Raw genomic sequence first — 23504 nt, forward strand, 5'->3', positions numbered from 1 at the left:
GTTTGCTGGTGTTATTTGAGTACAAGTTTTTCATGAGCTTCTTGCTTGCCAAGGTCCTGACTGTTGTGTTTGGGTTACACATCATTGCACAGGGCTTGCCAAGGAAATCTAGTTCCAGGAAAACAAAATGTTCTGTAGTGTGTGTGTGTGTGTGTGTGTGTGTGTGTGTGTGTGTGTGTCCGTGTCCCTGGCTTCAAGGTGAAGTCTGTGCGAGGGCCACACTTCACAGGACAAAGCTGGCAATGAGACCAGGGAGACAACTGGGCTGGAAGGAGAGTGGTTGACAGCATAGGCCGCAGCATCAGACTGCCCACTGGTCTGCTTCCTGATTCTACCACACTTACTGTGAGACCTTGTGTAAGGTCCCTAACTCTCTGTGCCATGGTTTCTTCATCTAGAAAAGAGAATAATAAGATTACCTTAGCTTCGGTATTGGGTAGAATAATACAAACCTGTGACACATAATTAAGCACTTAATAAATGTTAACTGTTATTATTCCTATTGCTGAGAGGTTTCTCTCAGTGATATAGTCAACCCTGTGTGTTTTGAGGAACAGGAATCAGCTGTGACTTGTTAAGTAAAGAAAACAGACCTGAAGGCCTCATGGGAGTTTAACCCTCTGATGGGAGTTGTGCATCTGCGTTAAAGACCTCCTTTCCAGCTAAGGGTCAGGACTTTTAATTGAGCGCTGAGGCTGATTTATGTGAGCTAGTCCCTCTTGCATATTCTCAGCCTATTTTGCATCTACTGTGGGGGATGTGGTCAGTGTTTCAGCCAAGGAGGCATCACAGCTTCCTACTGCCCCCTAGAGGATTGGGAAGGTCACTAGCAGGAACCAAGCTCACACAACCAAGGACTTGGTAATGACATCCCCGAGGAACTTGAATATCTTCATGTGAATCTGGAGCCATTTAATTTCCCAGCTTCTAGTTTCCTCATCAGAAAAATGGGATAATAATGACTCCCACGTTGGATCGTGGTGACAAACAAATAAGATAGCAGTACATGTAGAAATCTCATACTTTCCGATGTATCAGTTATTATTATAGTAAAATAAGAGGAGCAATTTGAGTTTCTTTGACAATTCTCTTTGAGAACCAACTGGGGTTAGAAGACTGTTAACAATAGGACTCTCCCTTAAAGTCAAAGCAGTCTCTGACCAGGATTCTTAGTTCCACATTCTGATATAAAGCAGCATTTCAGGAGTTCATAAAGTAATATTTGGCTCCAGCCTAGTTGACAAACTGGCAACCTTGGCCTAGGAGCAGAGTCATCTGTGACCTCGCGGAACTAGAATTTCCTTTGAAAAGCAGTTAATCGGTGCTAATGGCAGTGGGGAGAATGCAACCTAGACCATACCAGAGTTTTTCCCCAAACTCCTCCTCACTTCTCCCTCCCCTCAGGTTCCTTGCTCTGGAGGCATTCTCATTATTTTGTGTTAGCAAAGCTTGCTTTTTGTTGTTGTTTTTAACAGCCACCTGGGAATGCCCCCTTTAAGGATCTGGGGCTGAGAGTTCTATAAAAGCTGAGAAAATAGCAGTATTTCATCTCTCCTAACCTTGAGATTATTATGTTAAGTGAAATAAATCGGACAGAAATAAGTCGAGAGCCATATAACTTCATATGTGGGATATAAAACTGAAGGCAACAAAGGAACAAGACAAACAAATAAAGAAACGAAAACTCATAGACAAACACAACACTTTAGTAGTTACTAGAGGATAAGTGGGGAGGGTAGTCATAGCTGAGGGTAAAGGGGGTCAAATATATGGTGTTGGAAAGAGAACTGACTCTGGGGGGTGAACACTTAATGCAACATATAAATGATGTATTATAGACTTGACTTGTACAGTTGAAACCTACGTATGTAGTTTTGTTGACCATTGTTACCCCAATAAACTTTAATAATAAAATAAAATTAAAAAGCTGAGTGAAGCTCTCAGTCCAGTGCACTCAGGGCCTGCCAGCTGACTCCTCACCTTCTCCTGCCTCCTGTGCTCCCGCCAGCACCATGATCAGGAGGACCCTCGTCCTATCTACCTGGTTTGTCCTGGCTGTGACGTTCCCTGTATTACCCCCATGAAAGTGGACCACTGGGAGGTCTTTGGGAGAACAGGGCTAACACCCTTTAATGCTGTGTGCGCCTGTGTGTGGGTACAGGGACAGGAAGACAGAGAGAGTACTGCCGTGAGCGTTGTAAAGTGAAATGCATAAAATTTGTATTGATTTCATCTGAAGGTGGGGGTGGGAGACTGAGCGCTGAGGCCTTGGGGAGTTGAGTGGCTAAACTAAGATTTGGGTTCTGTGTTTGAATTAACATCATGAAGGGAATAAGGCCTAAGGCTGGGCCAGATGCGATTAGGTTAGGTGATTAGAGAGCTAATGAAGGTTTTCTGTGGTCTCCTTCATTACTGGGTGGTGAAGAGGCTTTATTCTATTCAATATAGTTTAAGAAGTCCTAGGGTATATCCTCATTTCCCAACAGTACAATTCAAAGTGCTTTAGTACAGCTCAGTCACATACAATGGAGATCAGTGGGTCTGGAGTGGAAACTTGTGAATCACATTGGGAAAGGAAAGAAATAGGTGTCCTCATAGACCAGAGAAAGGAAGCATTCCCCCAAAGACTTTCTTGAGAAAATAAAAGAGACTGAGGCCTGTGGCAAACCAGTTGCTAAAATGATTGGTCACAACCCCGGCAATACTAATAAGTATATTTTCCATCATATTCATGTATAAAGATGGATAAAACTCCTTTGTAAACCATCTGATCATTATTACCCAAATCAGACAAATTCTAGAGATGGCTAAAGCAGTGAGGATTCCATCAGCTGAGGAGATCTCTCATTTCTTGAGCCAGTCAATGCAGTTCACCAGTGTTATGAATCCGTTCCCCAAAATACCAACCATAAATTCTGTATTTATTAAAATGGTGAGGAAGCTATGCAAGGCACTTACCATATCTGCAAAAAGAGAGCTTCAATGTCTAATTGCAATGTTGATTTCTTGATTTACCACATTTAAATAGTATATATAATCATTTCTTGGATGTGCAGTTAATTTCTTTCTTTAAAAAAAATTGTAGGCTTAATATCAAGTCAGAAAGCACTAAGGTATGCTAATGAATGGGCATATAGCTCCCTTTATAAAAATCATTTTCTCCCATACAGTTAGCTGTACTCTACACCAGGTACTTTATGTTCTCAACATAAAATGCATTTTTTTTGGGGGGGGCGGAGACCCAGGAGAGGGATTGCTGGGTCATATGGTAATTCTATTCGTAATTTTTTTTTTTAAGTCAAGTTGTTGTCCTTTCAGTCTTAATTGTGGAGGGCGCAGCTCAGCTCCAGGTCCAGTTGCCGTTGCTAGTTGCAGGGGGCGCAGCCACCATCCCTTGCAGGACTCAAGGAATTGAACTGGCAACCTTGTGGTTGAGAGCCCACTGGCCCATGTGGGAATCAAACCAGCAGCCTTCGGAGTTAGGAGCATGGATCTCTAACAGCCACAGGGCTGGCCCCAAAATGCATTTTTTTATACTTGATGGTGAAAGAAAAACTGAAATCTCATTTGCTAACATGCAAATAAAAATGTATTCTCTTTTGTTATTTTGCAATGCCTGCTTTATTTAATCTCTATATAATTTGTTCACCAATTTCAGCTGTTACCGATAACATTAAAAAATTCAATGCCTAGAGCTCTAACATACAGTAAGTGTCTATATCAGTAGATGGAATTTGGTGAGCACTAAAATCATCATCACTGAGGTGCAATGAAGAAAGACTGAAGGGACATTTCCATAGTTTATCCAAACCATTCAAGTTTCCTGAGTGAACCAGCAAAACCACAACTCCTGAATGCTAGGTGCTGATAACTTATATTTATTTATCGATAAATTCTTTGTTGGTGCCCAAACACACACATCTTGCAGAAAAACCTTATGGGAAAGGATTTCTTTTTGACAACAAGAAAATGAGGCTCAGAAAATCCAAAACCTTCTTGATTCAAAACTTCTTGCTTTTCTCTAGAATAATTCAGACTTTCATTCCTTCATTAATATTTATTAAGCTTCTCTTGATTTTAAAAATCATATTATGTAAGGTATTTTAGAAAACATGATTACTCTTGATGTTATTTAATAGTCTTGTGTTATTTAATACCTGAAAATATTCAGCAAACTTTAGAAACCATTTAAAGGGCTTGTGAGAAGCGATAGAACTCTATCCAACAGAACAGTCTCTCAGTTAAAGCTAGATATGGACAATAATGAGGGGTTCATCTGCAGAGCATGAATTGCCCTCATTTAATGCCTTTCCATCTCTCAGTAATACCCATCCCTCTACAGTCAGCAAAGGCCTTTGAGTTTTATTCAGTTTGTTCTTACATCTTCCCAGAAACATCTGCTTTCTGTTAAATCAAAATTCAATCTAAGTAAGTTAGTACAGGTTTCCTAAACAAGATGGTGAAATAAACTTCTAATACATATTCTTGCTATTTCAAAACATTTTCAAAAGCAATATTGAAGCAATAAACCAAGTCAACAAAGTCCTGTATAATTGTCAATATTACCCTCCAAGTTAGAGGAATCCAGACTGAGGAATTAAACAGGCAAAAATGGGGAATTTTAAGGAAAATCTTTCAAGGTTAGAAGCTCCAACATACAACCAGGGCAGAGGTAGGATGGGCATTCCCAGCTTGGCACCTTCCAGGACACAAAGCTGAATTTGAGGAACATACCACTCCCAAAAAAGTGTTAACAAAAATGGCATAATGGAATGGTCTCTGAAGCAGAACTTTCATGGGACTTTAGAAGATGAAATAGCACCTAGGTCCCAAAAAAGGTAGGACTCACCACCAAAAATTGCTCTGCTATTACTCTCCTACCCTCCCACTGCACATACACATGCATGAATTCAAATGTTCACATGTGTGCATGCACACACACACACATGCTGCAGTCTGCATTCAAAAAGTAGCCCTTGTGGAAAGACAAACGAGTTTCATATAAGGTACATAGGGCAACAAGGAGAATGCCTACACATCATATCACAATAAATAAAAGGTCTGGGACCCAACAGACAGAAGAAGAATAGAAGTGAAGAGATTGGATTCTTTTAAAACTGCAAAGAGAAGGTTTCTGTAGATGCTTACCTGTGTGTAGCTTTCCTCCTGAATTGTTTTTAATATACTTGTTGAGTTATAATTGAGATACAAATAAACTCTACATATTTAAAGTGTACAAATTTATGAATATTACATATTTATATTATCCGTGAAACAATCACTTAATCAAGAAAACAAATATATATTACTGCCAAAAGTTTCCTCATGCCCCTGTGCAATTGCTCCTTCCCACCCTTCCCGATCCTTTACTGCACCCTTCCACCACCATCACCATTCCCAGGCAACCACTTTCTCTCACTATAGATTAGCTTCCATATTCTGGAATGTTATATGAAAGGAATCATACATCATAACTCTTTATCTGGTGTCTTTCACTGAGCATAATTATGACAAAATTAATCAATGTTGTTGCATATATCAACAGTTCATTATTTTTTATTACTGAATAGTACGCCATTGTATAAAATATTTATCCACTCACTTGTTGATGGATATGTGAATTGGTGGGAATATAAACTAGCACAACTACTTTGAAGCAGACATACATAAATTTCTATAAATGTTAAACATACACATATTGTATGATCCAAACATTCCATTGCTTGTTATTTACCCAAGAGAAATAAAAGCATATGCCCATGCAAAAATTTGACAAGAATGTTCATAATAGCTTTTTTTTAATGCCTCCTAAATTTTAACTGGAATAAGAAACTATTTAGTAAAAAATTTAGTCTCTAAGAGAGTATTTTGTATTACTGCCAACAGTTCTGGAGACCAGAAGTCTGAAAAGAAAAAAAGTTATTATAATAATTGCATTCCAGGGGTCCAAAAACTTAAGATACAAGGAGAGTATAATAAAGACCCAAATTGAACTTCTAGAAATTAAAAGTACAATATCTAAGATGAAAAATACACTGGATGGGATTAACATAAGATTAGACAGTGCAGAAGAAAACATGAGTGAACTTGAAGACATAGAAATGGAAACTATCTAAAATGAAACAAGAAGGTAAAATAATTTTGAAAAAATAAAAAGCGTAATTCAACTTTGGAGACATTCAAGGGAGCTAATAGATGTGTAATTAGAGTGGCCTACAAGGCTAGGCTGGGTAGAAGAAATAATGGCCCAAATTCTCCTAAACATGATGAAAACTATAAACCCATAGACCCAAGAAGTTCAATATGCCCCAAGCACAAGAAACAAAGCAAAAAACACCAACACTCATCATAATCAAATATCTCAAAGTAGTTTTAAAAAGAAAATATTAAATAGCCAGGGGAAAAGTTATGTTTAGAGGAACAAATAAGGATGATAGAATATTTCTTTAAAGAAATAACATAAGCAAGAATCTACTTTAACAACATCCTTAAAGTACTGAAAGAGAGAAAAAAAAACTCAACCTAGAATACTCAAGACAAAATATTTTTCAAAACTGAAGGAGAAATAAAGACTTTTTTAGACATAAAAAGCAAAAAGAATTCACACCAGCAGACCCACACTCAAGAAATATTCAAGGACATTGTCCAGGCAGAAAGAAAATGATGCCAGTTGGAAATAAGAATCTTACGAAGGCATAAACAACATCAGATATGGTAACTGTATGGATAAATACATAAGATTTTCTCTTTTTTAATTTTTTAAAAAATATAATTGTTTAAAAATAACATGGAGTTTTAACATATGCAAAAGTAAAATATAGTATTTTTCTAAAGTAGCTAATAATAGTGACAACACTTTCAAATTGGATATGATAAAGACAAAAGGAATATATAGTTTAATAAATTCTTCTAACTTGGACACTGGTGTTAACACCACCCAGGTTAAAAAATAATGAAGCTCACTACATTCTCCTTTCTGATCACACCATCTCTCTTATTCCCAAATGGAACCCACCATCCTTTGTGAAAGTAATTTCCATAATTTTTTTGTTGTTTTACTACCTAAATATGATTACTAGATACTATGGCTTAGTTTTGCCTGCAACTAGGTTTTAGGAAATTAAAGTCACTCATGTGGGTTTTTTTGTTTATTGATTTTTTGGTAGGGGGAGAGGTCTAGTTCCTTTCACTTAAAATCATATTTAAGTGAAACAATCATCTATGTGGTAGTATGTGATTATAGTGTATTTATTTTTGTTATTGCATAATTTTCAACTAAGTACATTTACCACATTTTAATGATCCATTCCACTGTTGATGGAATATACTTATAATAATGTTGTTATGAATATTCTTATGCATGGATCCTGATGAACATAAGCACGTTTTTGAAATACTCATATAAAGTATTTCACAACTTTAGGATTATTCACGATATCTATTCCCAATGACTCTCCATAAAAATACAGTATACCAATTTAATTGAGTTATTCATTAAATCATTTCCAAACTGCAGGGTAGTATCTGACATCATTAAAGATGAGCTTTATCAATAAGGTATCTTAATATACACAAGAGTATTAACAGGTTAGGAAGTATGATTAGGAGTGTCAAATAAAAAGATAACTTTTCTGCTTAGTAATTAAATCTTACATAAATGTATATTTATTCACATTTCATCTTTAAAATGTTTCTGATTTTAATGTCTCCAAATAAATGAATCTGAATGGAAGTAGGGCTGGAAAAGCAAATTAAGTCAAGACAAAGAAAAAGCCTTCAAGTTGTAAAAAAATTCTCTAGCAAAGTTAAGTCTTAAGTAAATCTTTGCTTTTGAATTTATATGTGTTTTTCCTTAATAAAAATTCTATCATAAAGAAACTTATAACATCAGTAACAGTTCGTGGCTATGATTTTTCTTCTTCATTTTTTTTCTTCTTCATCTTTCTTACACAACTTGAGTATCCTAAGCTTTTTACCTACCTGTATTAACTTTAATCTTTCTTATCTGTACCATCAAGTCTGTATTATTTGTTGTCACATAAACACAAAGTTTACAAAGACTTATATTCTGCGAGGAGATACATGATGCCTAACTTATTTCCTTTCTTTCAGCCAGCACCTCAGCTGCCACAGAAATGACAGAAAAGCCTGTCTTAGCTTTTTATTTCCCCAAATTAGGATAAATGAGTGGCCTGAAGGATACAGAACTCCAAGAACCTGGCAAAACATGAGAAGTGGTTTGTTCTGCAGAGTATTAGAACTCCAAACTGAGAAGATTAGAGTCACAAAGTAAATAGCAAAAAGCAAGAGAAAGGAGATTACAGTTTGCAGGGCTCTTATGTGGACCTTGGTGCTGGGATCTCGGGATCCCTTGCCACTGAGCTGCGTCTTCTTGAGATGTTTCCACAGGGAAAAAATTAACAGCACAAAAGATGTCAGGGACGTAGTAAAGGGTATGACGTTTGTTAGCGTGAATAGTCCTGTCTGAAAGTTGTACGATGGCCTGCAAATTGGTCTTCCAACTGATGTTTCCTTCATATTTATTCATCTGCATATTTATACTTGTCACGGCAAGTTGAAAAACCAAGAAGACCAAAGTTCCCAACAGTATCATGGGAACTACTCTTTTAACTTCCCACTTCAGGTGAAGAAAAGGAAGGCTAGAGAAATTGGCTATCTTGAGCAAATAAAATATGCTGAGACTAGTGGCAAGCCAGAGGCTAAAGTGGTTGCTTATTGTCCAAATCGTATGAACAATAATTCTTTCTTCTACACTATGTAATGCTGGACTAAACATAGTTGCATACCAATTTACTACTATTTCCCAGAGCAAACCAATCCTGGAGACCACCAGAGCAGTGAGAATTCCATCAGCTGAGGAGATCTTTCGTCTCTTGATCCATTCAATGCAGTTCACCAGTGCTATGAAGACATTAGCCAAATTTCCCAAAACAAATTCTGTCATTAATAGGATAGAAAAAATGATCGGTAGTAAACTTATCATATCTGGGAGGACAAAAAGCCAAGCCTGGGGGGTGAGGGGGGAAGTCAAACCTAGTATCACTGCGCGTGATTTCTTAATATCCTCAAGTTCCTTCTGCACCTGGTTTCTAAATGTGCAGTCAAGTTCTTGTTTTCTTTTAAATTTTGAGATTAACGTCAAGCAGAACACCAAATTCTGCTAATGGATGAGTTCGAAGCTGTCTTTATTAAAAACATTTCTCAAATAATTTAAATGAGCCCTTGCCACAAGCTGGAATATTTCATAGCTGATGTTGAAATGAGAGCTGAACTTTCATTTGCTAACATGCAAATAAAGACAAATTATCTTTCATAATTCTGCGGGTTTTTGCCTTGTCTCACCTCTACATAAATTGAATTTATCGAGTTGAAATGTTAGCTAGTAAAATTTTAAATCTAATGCATAGAATATGCAGCAATTGTCTAAATTAGTAGATGGGTCTTATTTTAACAAAAGCATTAGATCCACACAGAAAGACCTAAAGGAATTCATCTATAGGTTTTCCAAGGCTTTTTTTTCAAAAACTTTCTAGTTTCCCTAGGACCCTTAGAAAGGCCAATACTCTCTAAAATTGGGTGCTAATAACTGGTATTTATAAATATCTTTATTGTTTACAAGCTTATAAACACACACACACACACACCACCTATACATTTCATTTGATCTCCTGAAAAAATGATTTTTGTGATTGCATTGCACACAAATCCAAGGATTTGGATACAATTGCTCTCTTAGGAAACTGATTGTATCCACTCAAAAACATGGCACATATCTACATTTGTTCAGATCTTTTATGTTCATCAATACAATTTAATAAACTTCAATAAAATATGAGATATTACTTCTGAGACTTATTTCCTGGCACCTTATAGTTTTTGTTGCTATTATGAAAAAGTTCAGTTTCAACTATAATACTCAAATTAGTTATTACTGGTGAATAGTGCCTTATTTGGCAATTTTGCTAAATTTACTTATTAGATAAATTTATTACTTATTTCCTTGTGGATTACTTTGGATTATCCATAGGTAAACCTGTTGTCTGCAAGAAAAAAATCTGTTTTGTCATTTTCATTCAAATTCTCATGAGTTAATTTATCTTTTCTCATTGTATTGGCTAATACCTCTGACATAAAGCTTTTCTTAATCCTGGCATCAGCAAAAAGATTCTACATTTTACCTTTAAGCACAATATTCTTACTTTTTTTACACCTTTTATCAGATTATTGTCATTTCCTTCCATGTATATCGGTTCAGTAAACAATTTGGTCAAAAAGTATTCCAATATGTGTTAATAGTCAGAGTTCAATCAGGAGACAGACCACACAGAAATTTGATGATAAAAAGTTTAACATAAAGAACTATTAACTATAATGGGATTGGAGTAATGAGGGATTGACTAGAAAGAAGTAAAGAGGACTCTACAGAATATAGAAATAGCAAATAAAAGGAATAGTCATTTTTCCAGGGTTCAGATATAACACCCAAAGAAAAACCTCCACACAAACTTACCCACTCTCCAGACTAAGAACCACACCGCGTTGAAGATGGCACAGCTATGGCTTACTGAGCTGTGCCACCAGCAACTACTGGAAATCCATTGTCTAGACCGTGCCAGAAATTTACCTCCTGGGAACTGGGAAAGCTGTTCTGGGAGAGCTGTTACCACCGGTGCTCTGCTGTAAACTGCTCTAGGCACATGCTGGAAAAAGCTGTTGACTGCTGGATGCTGCGGACCAGAATGCACCACGGGACAGGACCCTGCACTGGAGACGCTCCTGCACTATGAGCCAAGCACAAAAAAGTTGTCCAATTTATCCGAATTTTTTTATTTTTTGCTGAAAAAGTGTGCTTATATGCATTTAGTTTTTATTTTACTAAGTACAGTTATTACATTTATAATGTTATGTATATTTGATTTTTGTCTGTTTATTGATTTTCAGAAAGACTCTTTGGTTTTACCCTCGTCTATATTTCGTTTTAGTTTTCTATGTCTTTAATTTCTTCTTTCATTATTATATGCAGATTACAAAAGAGTTAAGAATGCAAGTTTGAGAACCAGATTGCTTATGCTAACATTTTTCGATTTTTCCCCATTTTCTATTGTGTGACCTTAGGCAAGGTACTTAACCTATTTTTAATTCCTCAGTTTCCTTATGTACCAAATGTAGTATAATTATTTTCAGGATTAAATGTGATAATGTATGTAGAGCACTGAGTATAGTTTTCTATATACAATAAAACTAAGTAAACATTATTCTATTCCTAACCTTTTTATATTTTTAAATATTATTTTGTCATTCATTTCTACTTTCATTTTTTTGATTGCTTATTTCCATTTAATGCAAATTCAGTGAGCACAGGGAATAAAAAGATCATCTTACATGCCACCAATATTTTGCTTAGTATTTCAAAAATTGCATATTGACAAAGGCTTGAAATGTGACACCAAATTTACATATTTTCTTCTGTGTCATCAATGTGCTTCAGGCCAAAGTGCCTTCAGAGGAAACTTCGGGGTTGGCATTGTGTATATAGCCCAGTGTTTCAGAATTTGTAAGAGCGTATTTGTTTTAGAATATATTTATTAAAAATCCTTTTCTTCTTTATTGCTTCAGGCTCATTTGCATTTTTTTTCATTGTATGGTGGCATGTGGCTTGATTCTATATATATTCATTAATCTCTGAGCATTGCTATTATCTTGAGTTAAATAATTGGCCCATTCACCTTCTTAATCATTTTTTAAATAAATGCATGCATAGATAGAACTTTTCCAGCTTTGGCTGAAATTTTCAAGCTTTCATTTAGGTAGTGTTTTTATTCTTGTTCAGTTCTAAATTTTGGATTAACTCCCAGCATTTTTTTGTTTGGTTTTATTTTACCTATGATTGAATCAGTCAGTAATTTACTTTCTAAATTATGGAATATCATTACTATTATTAGTAGTATTTTTATTAAAATATTGAAATATGATTATAAGATAATATATTTTGTGTGATATTCTTTTTTACTTATTGAGAATTTTTTGCCTATTGTTAATACATGATCTATGTGTGTAAAGTTAAATGTTCCTTTAAATAATTGTGTATCCTCTGTTAGTACAGGATTCTACCAAATTAAACTTATTTTGTTATTTACATCCCCTTGACAATTATTAATTTTGCTTGATCTATCAGCTTGTGAAATATTTAATATTTTCACTATGTATTGATTAAGCATTTTGTCCATTTATTTTAAATTTGGTTCATTTAATTTGGTACTACATTTTAAAAAGCACTCATGCCCCCAATTATTGTTTCTTCTTTACTGTTGTTTTTTTAATAGTTTAAATATCTTTCTTTAAATATTGATGAATTTTGCCTTTAAAATTATTTAATTTCATATTAGTGTTACTCCACTAGCTTTTGTTTGGTTGAAATATTAGTTCAGAATTCAGCTTCATATTATAAAGCTAAATAAATAAGTAAAAACATATTAGTAATTTAATTAGATAGAAGTTTATCTCTTTCTCACCTACAAAAATGACCAAAGTTAAGTACTTTGAACACAACATAATGTTTGCACAACATAATGTTAGGGTTCTGTCACTTACCAAGAAGAAAAGAATGAATATTGGAGCACATCTACAGTCCTATGATCATTGTATTCGTACCTCTTTGTCTATGTACTTTCAACCATTTTGCACTTATTTCTTTTAGATGTGACACTGATATATAGGATAAAATATATAAATACCCATAAAATTTATAAACAAATAGATCAGATTTTATTCTATAAAATGTTACATATATCATGTGTATTTTATATATTTGCCAATCTAAAGTTTCAGAGTTTCTACTTTTTAATGACTAACTTAATTCATTTAGTAACTTCTGATAACTTTGGACTCATTTATTTTTTTATTATTAAATTTATTGGGTGACATTAGTTAGTAAAATTATGTAGGTTTCAAGCGTACAATTCTATAATACAACATCTATATATTGCATTGTGTGTTCATCACCCAGAGTCAGTTCTCCTTCCATCACCATATATTTGATCCCCTTTTCCCTCTTCTACCACCACTCCCTTGTCTCTGATTACCAATACACTGTTGGCTGTGTCTATGACTTTTTGTTTGTTTGTCTTGTTTGTTGCTTTCAGTTTTATATCCCACATATGAGTGAAATCATTTGGTTCTTGACTTTTTCTGTCTGATTTATTTCACTTAGAATAATAATCTCAAGATCCATCCATGTTGTTACAAATGGCAGTATTTCATCTTTTCTTGTTGCTAAGTAATATTTCATTGTATATATGTACTACATTCTCTTTATCCAGTCATCTACCAAAGGACACTTTGGTTATTTCCATGTCTTGGCCACCATAAATAATGCTGCTATGAACATAAGGATATATATACATATATATATATGTGTGTGTGTGTATATATATATATATATATATATATATATATATATATATATACACACACACACATATGTGTGTGTGTGTGTGTGTATATATATATATATATCCTTTACGGATAAATGTTTTCAGATTTGGGAGGTAGATACCCAGAAGAGGGATTGCTAGGTCGTTTAGTAATTCTATTCTTAATTTTGAGGAATCTCCATACTTTTTCCACAGCGGCTGTACCAATTTACATTCCCACCAGCAGTGTATGAGCGTTCCTTTTTCTCCACAACCTCTTCAGCACTTTTTATTACTTCTCTTGTTGATAATAGCCATTTTAACAGGTGTGAGTTGGTATCTTAGTGTGATTTTGATTTGCATTTCCCTAATAACATCTTTTCATATATCTGTTGGCCATTTTTATCTCTTTTGGGGAGAAGTGTCTGTTCAGGTCCTTGCCCATTTTTCAATTGGATTGTTTTTTGTTGTTGAGTTGTATGAATTCTTTATATATTTTGGATATTAACCCCTTATCGGAGGTATTTTTTACAAATATCTTCTCCCATTTGATTGGTTGCTTCTTTTTTTTGTTGATAGTTTTTTTTGCTGTTCAGAAGTTCTTTAGTTTGATATAGTCCCATTCATTTATTTTGCTTTTATTACCCTTGCCTTTGAGGTCAAATTCATAAAATCCTCTCTAAACCCAAGGTCATGGTCTCATTTCTAATGTTCTACCTGTGGTTTTTCAGTCATACTTCCTCTTTTCTTCTTTAATTGTCTTCGTCTACTTTGTCTTATTTTGATGGAACTGTTGTTTTTTTCTTTTCCCCAACTATCTGTTTAGAGTTTATTTATTTTCCCTATTTTTATTAAGTACAACACACATCTTAACATAGCTTTGCTTTAATAACCATGTTTGATAAAATTTTTTGTACTTATTACTTCTTATAATATGCGTAATGTATATATTTTTGTTGTATTAACCAGCTTTGTTGAAGTGTAATTTATATAAATAAAATTTAGCAACTTTTAATGTGCTGTTCATGTTAGGCAGAATTTTACAGGAGCTTGCTTTAAACTACAAAATATCAATTACTTTACAACTTATACATAACAAATGCTTTCCTTTTTTCTCAGCCTAATTTAATATTTAGTTAGTTCAACATTGCTCCTTACATTTCAATCCTTCCCATTCATTTATTTATTTATTTATTTATTTATTTATTTATTTATTTATTTATTTATTTATTTATTGTCTTCACATTAGTCTGTTTGGGCTAATACCAAATACTGGGTGACTTAAATGGCAGAAATTTATTTTCTTACTGTTCTGGACAATGCAAGTCCAAGATCAAGGTGCCATCAGGGTTGGTTTCTGGTGAGGTTTCTCTTCCTGGTTTGCAGATGGCCACTTTCTCAGTATATCCTCACATGGCCTTCCTCTGAGATTCCTGGTGTCTCTCTCTTTTTCTTCAAATAAGGATACTAATCCTTTCGGTTTAGGGCCCACCCTCATGTCCTCAATTAGCTTTCGTCACCTACTTAGAGACCCTATCTCCAAATAGAGTTACATTGGGGGTTAGACCTTCAACATATGGATTTGGGAGGGGACATAATTCAGTCCATAACAGTCTTACTGAACTACATCCATTAGTAGCATTTTAATATCATTTTCACTGAGAAGGTATATGTAGTAAATAGCCCCAGTCTTTTCTAGTTTGAAATGATACTATTTAATTTAATTCCCAGAACAGATGTTTAGCCAAGAATTCAGCATTATAGTTACATTTTTCGCACTTTGAAAATATGAATCAATTGTCTTCTGGCATATTATTTTTTGATAAAATTTCAAATTGATTTTTGCCCTTTGGCATATTACCTCTCATTACTTTGTAGTTGCTTTCTGAATTTCAATTTTCTTTTGATGGTTGCAATTTTATTACATTTTATATAAATGTAAATATGTAGATATTTTAATGAATCTAGAATGCATAGACTAGAAGATGCACCACTGTTTCATGTACTACTTGTGTTTCCCCAAAAATAAGAACTACCCCGAATTTAAGCCCCAGTTAAGATGGTCAGCCAAACGGATGCATTTAGCATGTTATGATGTTGTTCCAGAAGAAGATGACATAACTGTATTTGAACAAATGTAGATTGTTGTACTTGAAAAAAAATAAGACATCCCCTGAAAACAAGCCCTAATGCATCTTTTGGAGCAAAAAATAATATAAGACCTGGTCTTGTTTTGAGGGAAATACAGTATAAGACCCAGTCTTATTTTCAGGGAAACATAGTATTGGTGTTTATCATTATTTTATTAGTCAGAAAAGAGGAAAATACATGATCATCTTAAAAAACAAAACCCACATTTGATACTTTTCATGCAGGTTTTATTAGAGTACCACACATGGAAATATATGAAGAAAAAGAGTCTCTCTGAAGATGATTTTTTGAAGTATTTACCCCCAAAACTATGCTTATTGGTGAAACACTAGAAAACTCTCTGTTTATAAACAAAGATGCCTGTCATTACTATAATTACTTAATATTTTAAATGTTCAAGCCATTTTATAATATAAGCCAACACACACACAAAGAATCATGAAGAATTTAAACGAGTAAAATAATCATTATAATCAGATGACATTTTCAATCTGCACAGACAAAAGAATGAGCTTTTTAAAAAGCATATGTGACTGCTTCATAAAGCAGCTAGCTTCTAACTCAACAAACAAGCAAACAAAAACAATTACCTTTCTGTAGACACATTAACTAAATACCAAATATCATAGAAAAAAATTAAGAATATTTAACATAAGCACCAAAATTATAAAATTTTTACGTTTTTCACACCAGATTCTAGATGTGGCTGTAAGCAGCCTCTTTTCAATATTTCGTCTGAGTCTAGGGGAGAGCCCCATTCTGCTGGGGATTTTTGCTCTAGCTCTGTGTTTACATCTTCGTGCACTGCTGCATAGTCATTTAACATCTTAAAACTTCAGTTTCTTCTTATGAACGATGGTATTATGCACAGGTGAATATTAACAAGTTATGAAGCATATAAATACCTGGCACATAAATATTGTAACTTTCTCTTTTCAGTGGCTCCCCATTGCATACATCCATTTTATATTCTATTTTATGGCTTATGTTTCTTATTTAAATGTCTCCAAAGGCACATAGAAAAAAAATTCAACATGTATTAGATTGGTGCAAAAGTTAATGCGTTTTTGCAATTATTTTTAACCTTGTAAACCGCAATTACTTTTGCACCAACCTAATATTTATTCAGTGAATAAATGAATAAATGACCTACATTAGGAGAACAAGAAAATCTGTTTCAAACACAAAGCCTGAACTTTGAAGAGATTTCTTTGTAAGCCATGAGTAAAGAATTCTTCATTTCTGGGGGCAAACCCGGTGGCTCAGGTGGTTGGAGCTCCGTGCTCCTAACTCCTAAGGCTGCTGGTTCGATTCCCACATGGGCCAGTGGGCTCTCAACCACAAGGTTGCCAGTTCGATTCCTCGAGTCCCACCAAGGGATGGTGGGCAGCCCTTCCTGCAACTAAGATTGAACACGGCACCTTGAGCTGAGCTGCCTCCCGGATGGCTCAGTTGGTTGGAACGTGGGTTCTCAACCACAACGTTGCTGGTAACTGGACCTGGAGCTGAGCTGCGCCCTCCACAACTAAGATTGAAAGGACAACAACTTGACTTGGAAAAACGTCCTGGAAGTATACACTGTTCCCCAATAAAGTCCTGTTCCCCTTCCCCAATAAATAAATTTTTTAAAAAAAGAATTTTTCATTTCTAAAAACATACAGCATTCTATCGTATTCAAGATTTAACACTGAACACAGGACACGTGTGACCAGTGTTCATGTATGTGACCATGATTCCTTTCCTTTATTCCACCTCTTGAACTTAATTTTAAATTTTTTATCTATTTTATTTAATTAGTTTTTATTTATTCCATACTACCAATATTAATAATATACAAGTATACACATATTCAAAGTTCATGTAAATTGTATGTTGGTGACTCGAATTATTCTAAATTTCTGTTCCTATGACAACCTGGTTGTTTTCAACTCACCAGTAAAATAGGGGTGCATAGATAAAATATGACAGGATAGAATAAAATATAACAAAAACACCAATCTCCCAAAGAGTTATATACAATTAAAAGACTATCATCAGCCAAGACTTGGTAGTCTTATTAAAATTAAATAAAAATTAAAATGAACTGTGGTACATATGAGTATTTGAAAACTACATTGACAAATATAATTTATTTCCAAATATAAATTAGATATTCCTCATAATGATAAATATAATTTATGAATTCTTGAATGTAAAACTAATGATATAGAAAGGGTAATTGAAATAAAGTAGCTTCATGATTCTGAGGAGTTTCTAAAAAACAAATTGTATCTTATATTTGAGATAATAAATTTAGTGTATGTGTTTTCCATTAGTTTATATTTTATTCTTCATTTTTAATATGAAACTTTAGGCACATATTCTAGTTTAGGAACTGATTTTTAAGTGTGTGAAATTATTAAGTTCCAGTTTTAGTAACTCTGTCTTACATACATACACACATATCTGATATAAGTTTCTCATTTTTAAATCTCAAAAAGGTTAATGATTGACACAAACTTCCTATTATTTGTTACTCTAAATAGCTCTTATATTTAAGTAGTCCATATTCATTTTCTTCTTTGTATATGTGTATCAATATAAAAACTTGTATATATTCTGCGAAGTTGTAATATTTAGATTATTTCAAATACTTGTTTATTTCAAACATTCTTTTGTAAAATTCACAATGCTAGGTAGGCACAATGGAAGAATACTGGGAAAGTGTAAATTTATGTCACACAAGAATTTCTTATCAATTAATTTTCCTCTGGAGTATGCAAAATGACCCTCTAAATGGTCTATGGGCCTGTGGGTTCCCCAACTTTGAACTCGAACCTCAGCCACCACAGCCCCGAAAGGCAGGACTGTCTCAGCTTATTGTTTCCCAGAATCAGGAAACACAAGTCACCTGAAGGATAAACAATTCCTACAGCCTGGTAAAACGTAACAGTCAGATTTTTCTCCAGCAACTCAGAGCTCCAAAGTGGCACAAAAAGAAAAAGAAAAAGTCATATAACAAGAGGAAGGTGATCGTACTGGCCTGGTTTCAATGTGGGCCTTGGTGCTGGCACCTCTGGAGCTTTGGTGTTGTGCTGCTTCTTATTAAGATGTTGCCACAGGGAGAAGTTTAGCAGGAGAAAAATTGTCAGGACTACAGTACAGAGTATGAAACTATACATAGCATTAATGAATAAAGCAAGATTGGAAAATTGTGCAATGACTCATCCTGGACCTGCAAGTCATGTTTCTTTTATATCCATTGATCCAGACATTAATATGTATATTCATCAGTGCAACATTAGAAATCAGGAGGAACAAGGTCACCAGTAGTTTTTATCATTGAAACCACCTTTTAAACTCTCCACCTTAGGTAGAGAAAAATAAAGTTAGAATATTGGCCCGATGGTTTTAGGCGTCCAATGATGTGGTTCACATGTTGAGGCCTCTTTTCTAACATAAATGACAAGTTGCCCTAACTTACATTTCTCTTCACTAAAAATGAGTCATGTGGTTTTTTTGGGCCTCTTTGGATTTTTAAAGCCAATATATACCACATTCGAGAATATTGTTCTGACCCATTTATGGAGTTTCCCTAAAGCCTACTGGTTTCCAGTGAAGTCCAGAGCAAGAAAGGGCTCTACAGCAGGTTTGGGCTGTGGTCCTTGCTGCTCTGTCCATTGGGCCAAATGAGTCAGCAGATTCAGAGCTGCTAGAAACATTTTTAAGAGGCATGGACACCATGTATCTTATTGAGAAGACCCATGAGAGAGTAGGAGAGTAAACCCCTAGTGAATTAGTGCCAGGTCATCCCCACATGGGCAGAGGACTGCCTTCTGTTTGAAAAAGAAAATGGAGAGAGCACATCACTAAACTAAGCACGGTGGCCCTCTAAGTGTGAGGCCACTACAAGCACACAGGTTGTGTATTTAGAAATCTACCCTTAATTGGAGGGCATGAGTACATGTGAGTGGCACAAGGGGTGGTCTGTATTAGACACAAATTTGTGTACTTCCTCAGAGTCCTTTCACTGTCTCCTATTCTTATGGTCACCACCCTGCCAGAGTCAGATCATCTTTCCATTTTGGACTTGAATATAACGCCACACTGTGGAGCATAAGATCTGACTTTTAAATGGCCACCACGGAGTAAACAGAGATGGTAGTTCTGTTTTGAATGAACTCTGTCCAATGGGAAATAGAAGACAGGAGAGAGCTGAGAAGATACATTCTCTCTCCTCTCTCTCCTCCGTGGACTTATGCTACATGTGGTTCTTCCTTGTAACCCTCCTGAAAAAGTCCTGTGCCAAATACTAACCATATCCTGTCTCTCAACACATTGTAAGACAGCAGCCAGCAGAGTAATACATCACAGCACCTCATTCCACATCTTCTCTTGCCTCTTTTCTGTATGTCATCCTCATTGCTGCCTGTAGGACTTGCTTTCCCAAATAAATGTCATCACTTTAATCCCTGATTTTGGTTCTGGTTTTACACACCCCTCACTAAGATATTCATTGAATTGTATAATTGTTATTTGTTCACTCTACAAATATGTGAGTTTATAATACCTCCATTAAAAAGTTAATTTAGAACACTTTTAATTTACACAATGTGATATCTCGAATATATTTCAATAAAAAATAGAACAAAAAGTTTAGGAAGGATACAGAAAAATATACCCAAAATAACATGTTAGTAAGGTGCTGAGTTAGTAAAGCAATTATGAACTAAATTTTAATAAATCAGATGCCACAATACTCAGCTAGAAAATATTATTAAAATGATATAATAGAAAAAATATATATATACAAATTTACAAAAATCTTTTATATGATTTTTTAAAACTATTGTGATACATGCTATCTAATGTTGATGTTCCACTTTGTCTCCACTTAACACATGTAATATGGCTGTGTCTAGGTTATATTCTAGTGGTATTTCCCCTAGAATTATGGAATAGCCTAACTTCTGCTCTGAGAAATGCTTCTCAAATATACCTGTCGCTTCAACAGGAAAACAGAACCAAAGAAATCATGCAATTTGCAGGTTTTGTGATGTTTCATTTTAATTCTTTCTCAGCTTTATTACAGTTCATTCATTTACTTATCCATTGACTTATTCACCAAAAAAAAAACCATTTTTGACCACTTATTCTATAGGCTGGCTTATGGTCCTGGGAATGAGCAGTAAACAAAACAGATGTGATCCATGCTTTTTTGATGCTTACATTGTACTGGGGAAGATACATGATAAAAAAAAAATCAGATGTGGAGATGATTTATTTTAAAGTTTGAAAATGTTAAAATTTCATAACCCAAGAATTCATACAGTCAAGTAGAATTCAAGTTGTTGAGCAAGATTATACATTCTTTCTTGTAACAAACTTGCTATCGATTAACATGCCAATACTATTTCTCTAATTTCATTGCTTTCCAAAGATTACAATAAAAAAATTTTTAAGACATCCTCAATAATCATTATATAGACTTAATCAATGCCATTTAATATCTGCATAAATGTTCATTGAAATAAATACCATAATTTATTTACTGTTCTTATAGTGAATATTTTTTCAAATGGGGAAAATTTGAGTCTTCTTATCTGAAGTTTAAAAGGAATTTTAAGAATGGAAGATGAAAAAAAAAAAAAAGAATGGAAGATGTAGGAGATGTTTGGCAATTTAATGCCCAGGAGTGGTACAGGAGAACACTGAATTGAATGATATTAGATCTCAATTGCAAAAGCAATCTTCCTTAATTCAAAAACTAGAAAAAAATGACTTTCCTAATAGCATGAAATCTTATAACAGCATTTTAAAAGGTCACGATCGTGTTTCTTTCATCTTTATCTCTATGGTAGAATTTGATTTTTTTCTAAGCTTTTCTCCTACTTGTATCAAATCAAATATTCTTTAGTACTGTTTATTGTACACATATACAGAATTTACTCTAAATGTGTTTGTCATTCTTGTGTACACCTTTCTTAATAAAGGTTCTGATTGCCTGCTATTAACCGTGAAGTAAGAATTCATGATGGAATAAAATCTATCTCAAACATCTATCCTCAGTGTGTGATTTAGAATTGAATATCCTTACCATACAAAACATCAAAGGTCCTGACACTAATCAAAACACACTGTGGTACAATTGACAATGAAAAATAACAATGATTTCCTTGAGTGAGTTGTCAGTTCTTAAAAATGCATAACTGTACATCATAAATTCCTCATTTGGAACATGATAACATAGAATATGTATGTGGAAATATACATGGCTTCATATACTGAGGAATTTCTCACAATATTTTGTATAATTAGATTATCTGAAAAATTGGTTAAGGGTATGTTATTTCTAATTTTTATTATATTTTTCATACATATACATCTGCATATACTTTTATGTGGTAAGTTTAGGTAAGACTTTTCTAGGCAAGCATTTGAAAATTATCCAGTTACATACACTATGAAAAAAACCATTAGAAAGTATAAAATGCTAAAGTCTCCCTAACTTTATTTTCTGCTCGAACAAAATGATGCCCATTTTATTGATCTATGGTGTTGAAGGCTTCCATTCTTTCAGTCAGCACCTTACCTGCCACAAAAGTGAGAGAAAGTCCTGTTTCAGCTTCTTGTTTCCCCAAATCACAATAAATGAATGGCCTGAAGGATAGAGAGCTGAAAAGACCTGGCCCCACAGGAAGGTTGGTTCATACTGCAGACTATAAAAACCCCAAGTTGAGATGATTGAAGCCAGGATGTAAATAGCAAAAAGCAAGAGAAAGGAGATCACAGTTTGCATGGCTCTGATGTGGACCTTGGTGCTGGGATCTCGGGATCCTTTGCCACTGAGCTGCATCTTCTTGAGATGTTTCCACAGGGAGAAGATTAACAGCACAAAAGATGTCAGGGACATAGTAAAAGGTATGACATTTGCTAGCGTGAATACAGTCATATTTGAGAGGTGCACAGTGTTCCTCAGTTTGGTCTTCCAAGTGATGTTTCCTTCATATTCAGTCATCAATATGTTTCCATCTACACTCACCACTGCAAGATGAAAAGCCAAGAAGACCAAAGTTCCCAACAGTATCACGAGAATTACTCTTTTAACTTTCCACTTTAGTTGAAGAAAAAGAAGGCTTGAGAAATTGGCTATCTTGAGCAAATAAAATATGCTGAGGCCAGTAGCAAGCCAGAGGCTAAAGTGGTTGCTTATCGTCCAGGCCATATAAATAACAATTCTTACTTCTAAACTATAAAAAGCTGGATTAAACACAGTTGCATACCAATTTATTACTATTACCCAGAGCAAACCTATCCTGGAGACCGCCAGAGCAGTGAGAATTTGATGAGCTAAGGAGATCTTTTGTCTCTTGACCCAGTCAATGCAGTTCACCAGTGCTATGAAGATATTGGCAAAATTTCCAAGAACAAATTCTGCTACTGCTAAGATGGAAAGAATGCTCTGTAGTAAACTTGCCATGTCTAGAAATAAAAAAGGCTAAGTCTAATATCATTGGTCATGATTCCTTTAATATTCTGCGCCTTAAGTCCTACGTACAGCTGATCTTGAATGTACATAAAATTCTTGTCTCCATTAAATTCTGTGACGGATGTCAAGCAGGAAATTTCCAGAATATGCTAATGAAGGACTTCAGTGCTGTCTTTATGAAAAACATTGTTATCCCCCTAACAGCTCAAACTAAGTCCTGTTCATATATTTTATGTCCTAGTGTAAGCTGGAATATTTTACAACAAATGTCGAAGTGAAAGTTGAATTCTCATTTGCTAGCATGCAAATAAAGACATACTATTCTATTTCATTGTTTTGCAATGTTCTTTGTTTAACCTCTCTATAATTTGTGTTCATCAAGTTTGTCATTAGTATAATTTAAAAACCTAGTACATTGAATGTACAGTGAAGGGTAAATTATTAGATGAAGC

The 23504-nt window shown here is 34.6% G+C and overlaps 1 protein-coding gene across 1 annotated transcript; it reads right to left on the bottom strand.

The window, feature by feature from the left end:
- Nucleotides 1-8094: 8094 nt before the first annotated feature.
- On the bottom strand, nt 8095-23043 carry LOC308501771 (taste receptor type 2 member 66-like; the record flags this gene model as incomplete). Its single annotated transcript, XM_081058770.1, has 2 exons — nt 8095-8267; nt 22293-23043. The coding sequence occupies 2 exons, from the start codon at nt 23041-23043 to the stop codon at nt 8095-8097; spliced, it is 924 nt and encodes a 307-aa protein (XP_080914896.1).
- Between the last annotated feature and the right edge of the window lie 461 nt (nt 23044-23504).

Source organism: Rhinolophus hipposideros, assembly GCF_964194185.1.
Source record: "Rhinolophus hipposideros genome assembly, chromosome: 9".
NCBI lineage: Eukaryota > Metazoa > Chordata > Mammalia > Chiroptera > Rhinolophidae > Rhinolophus > Rhinolophus hipposideros.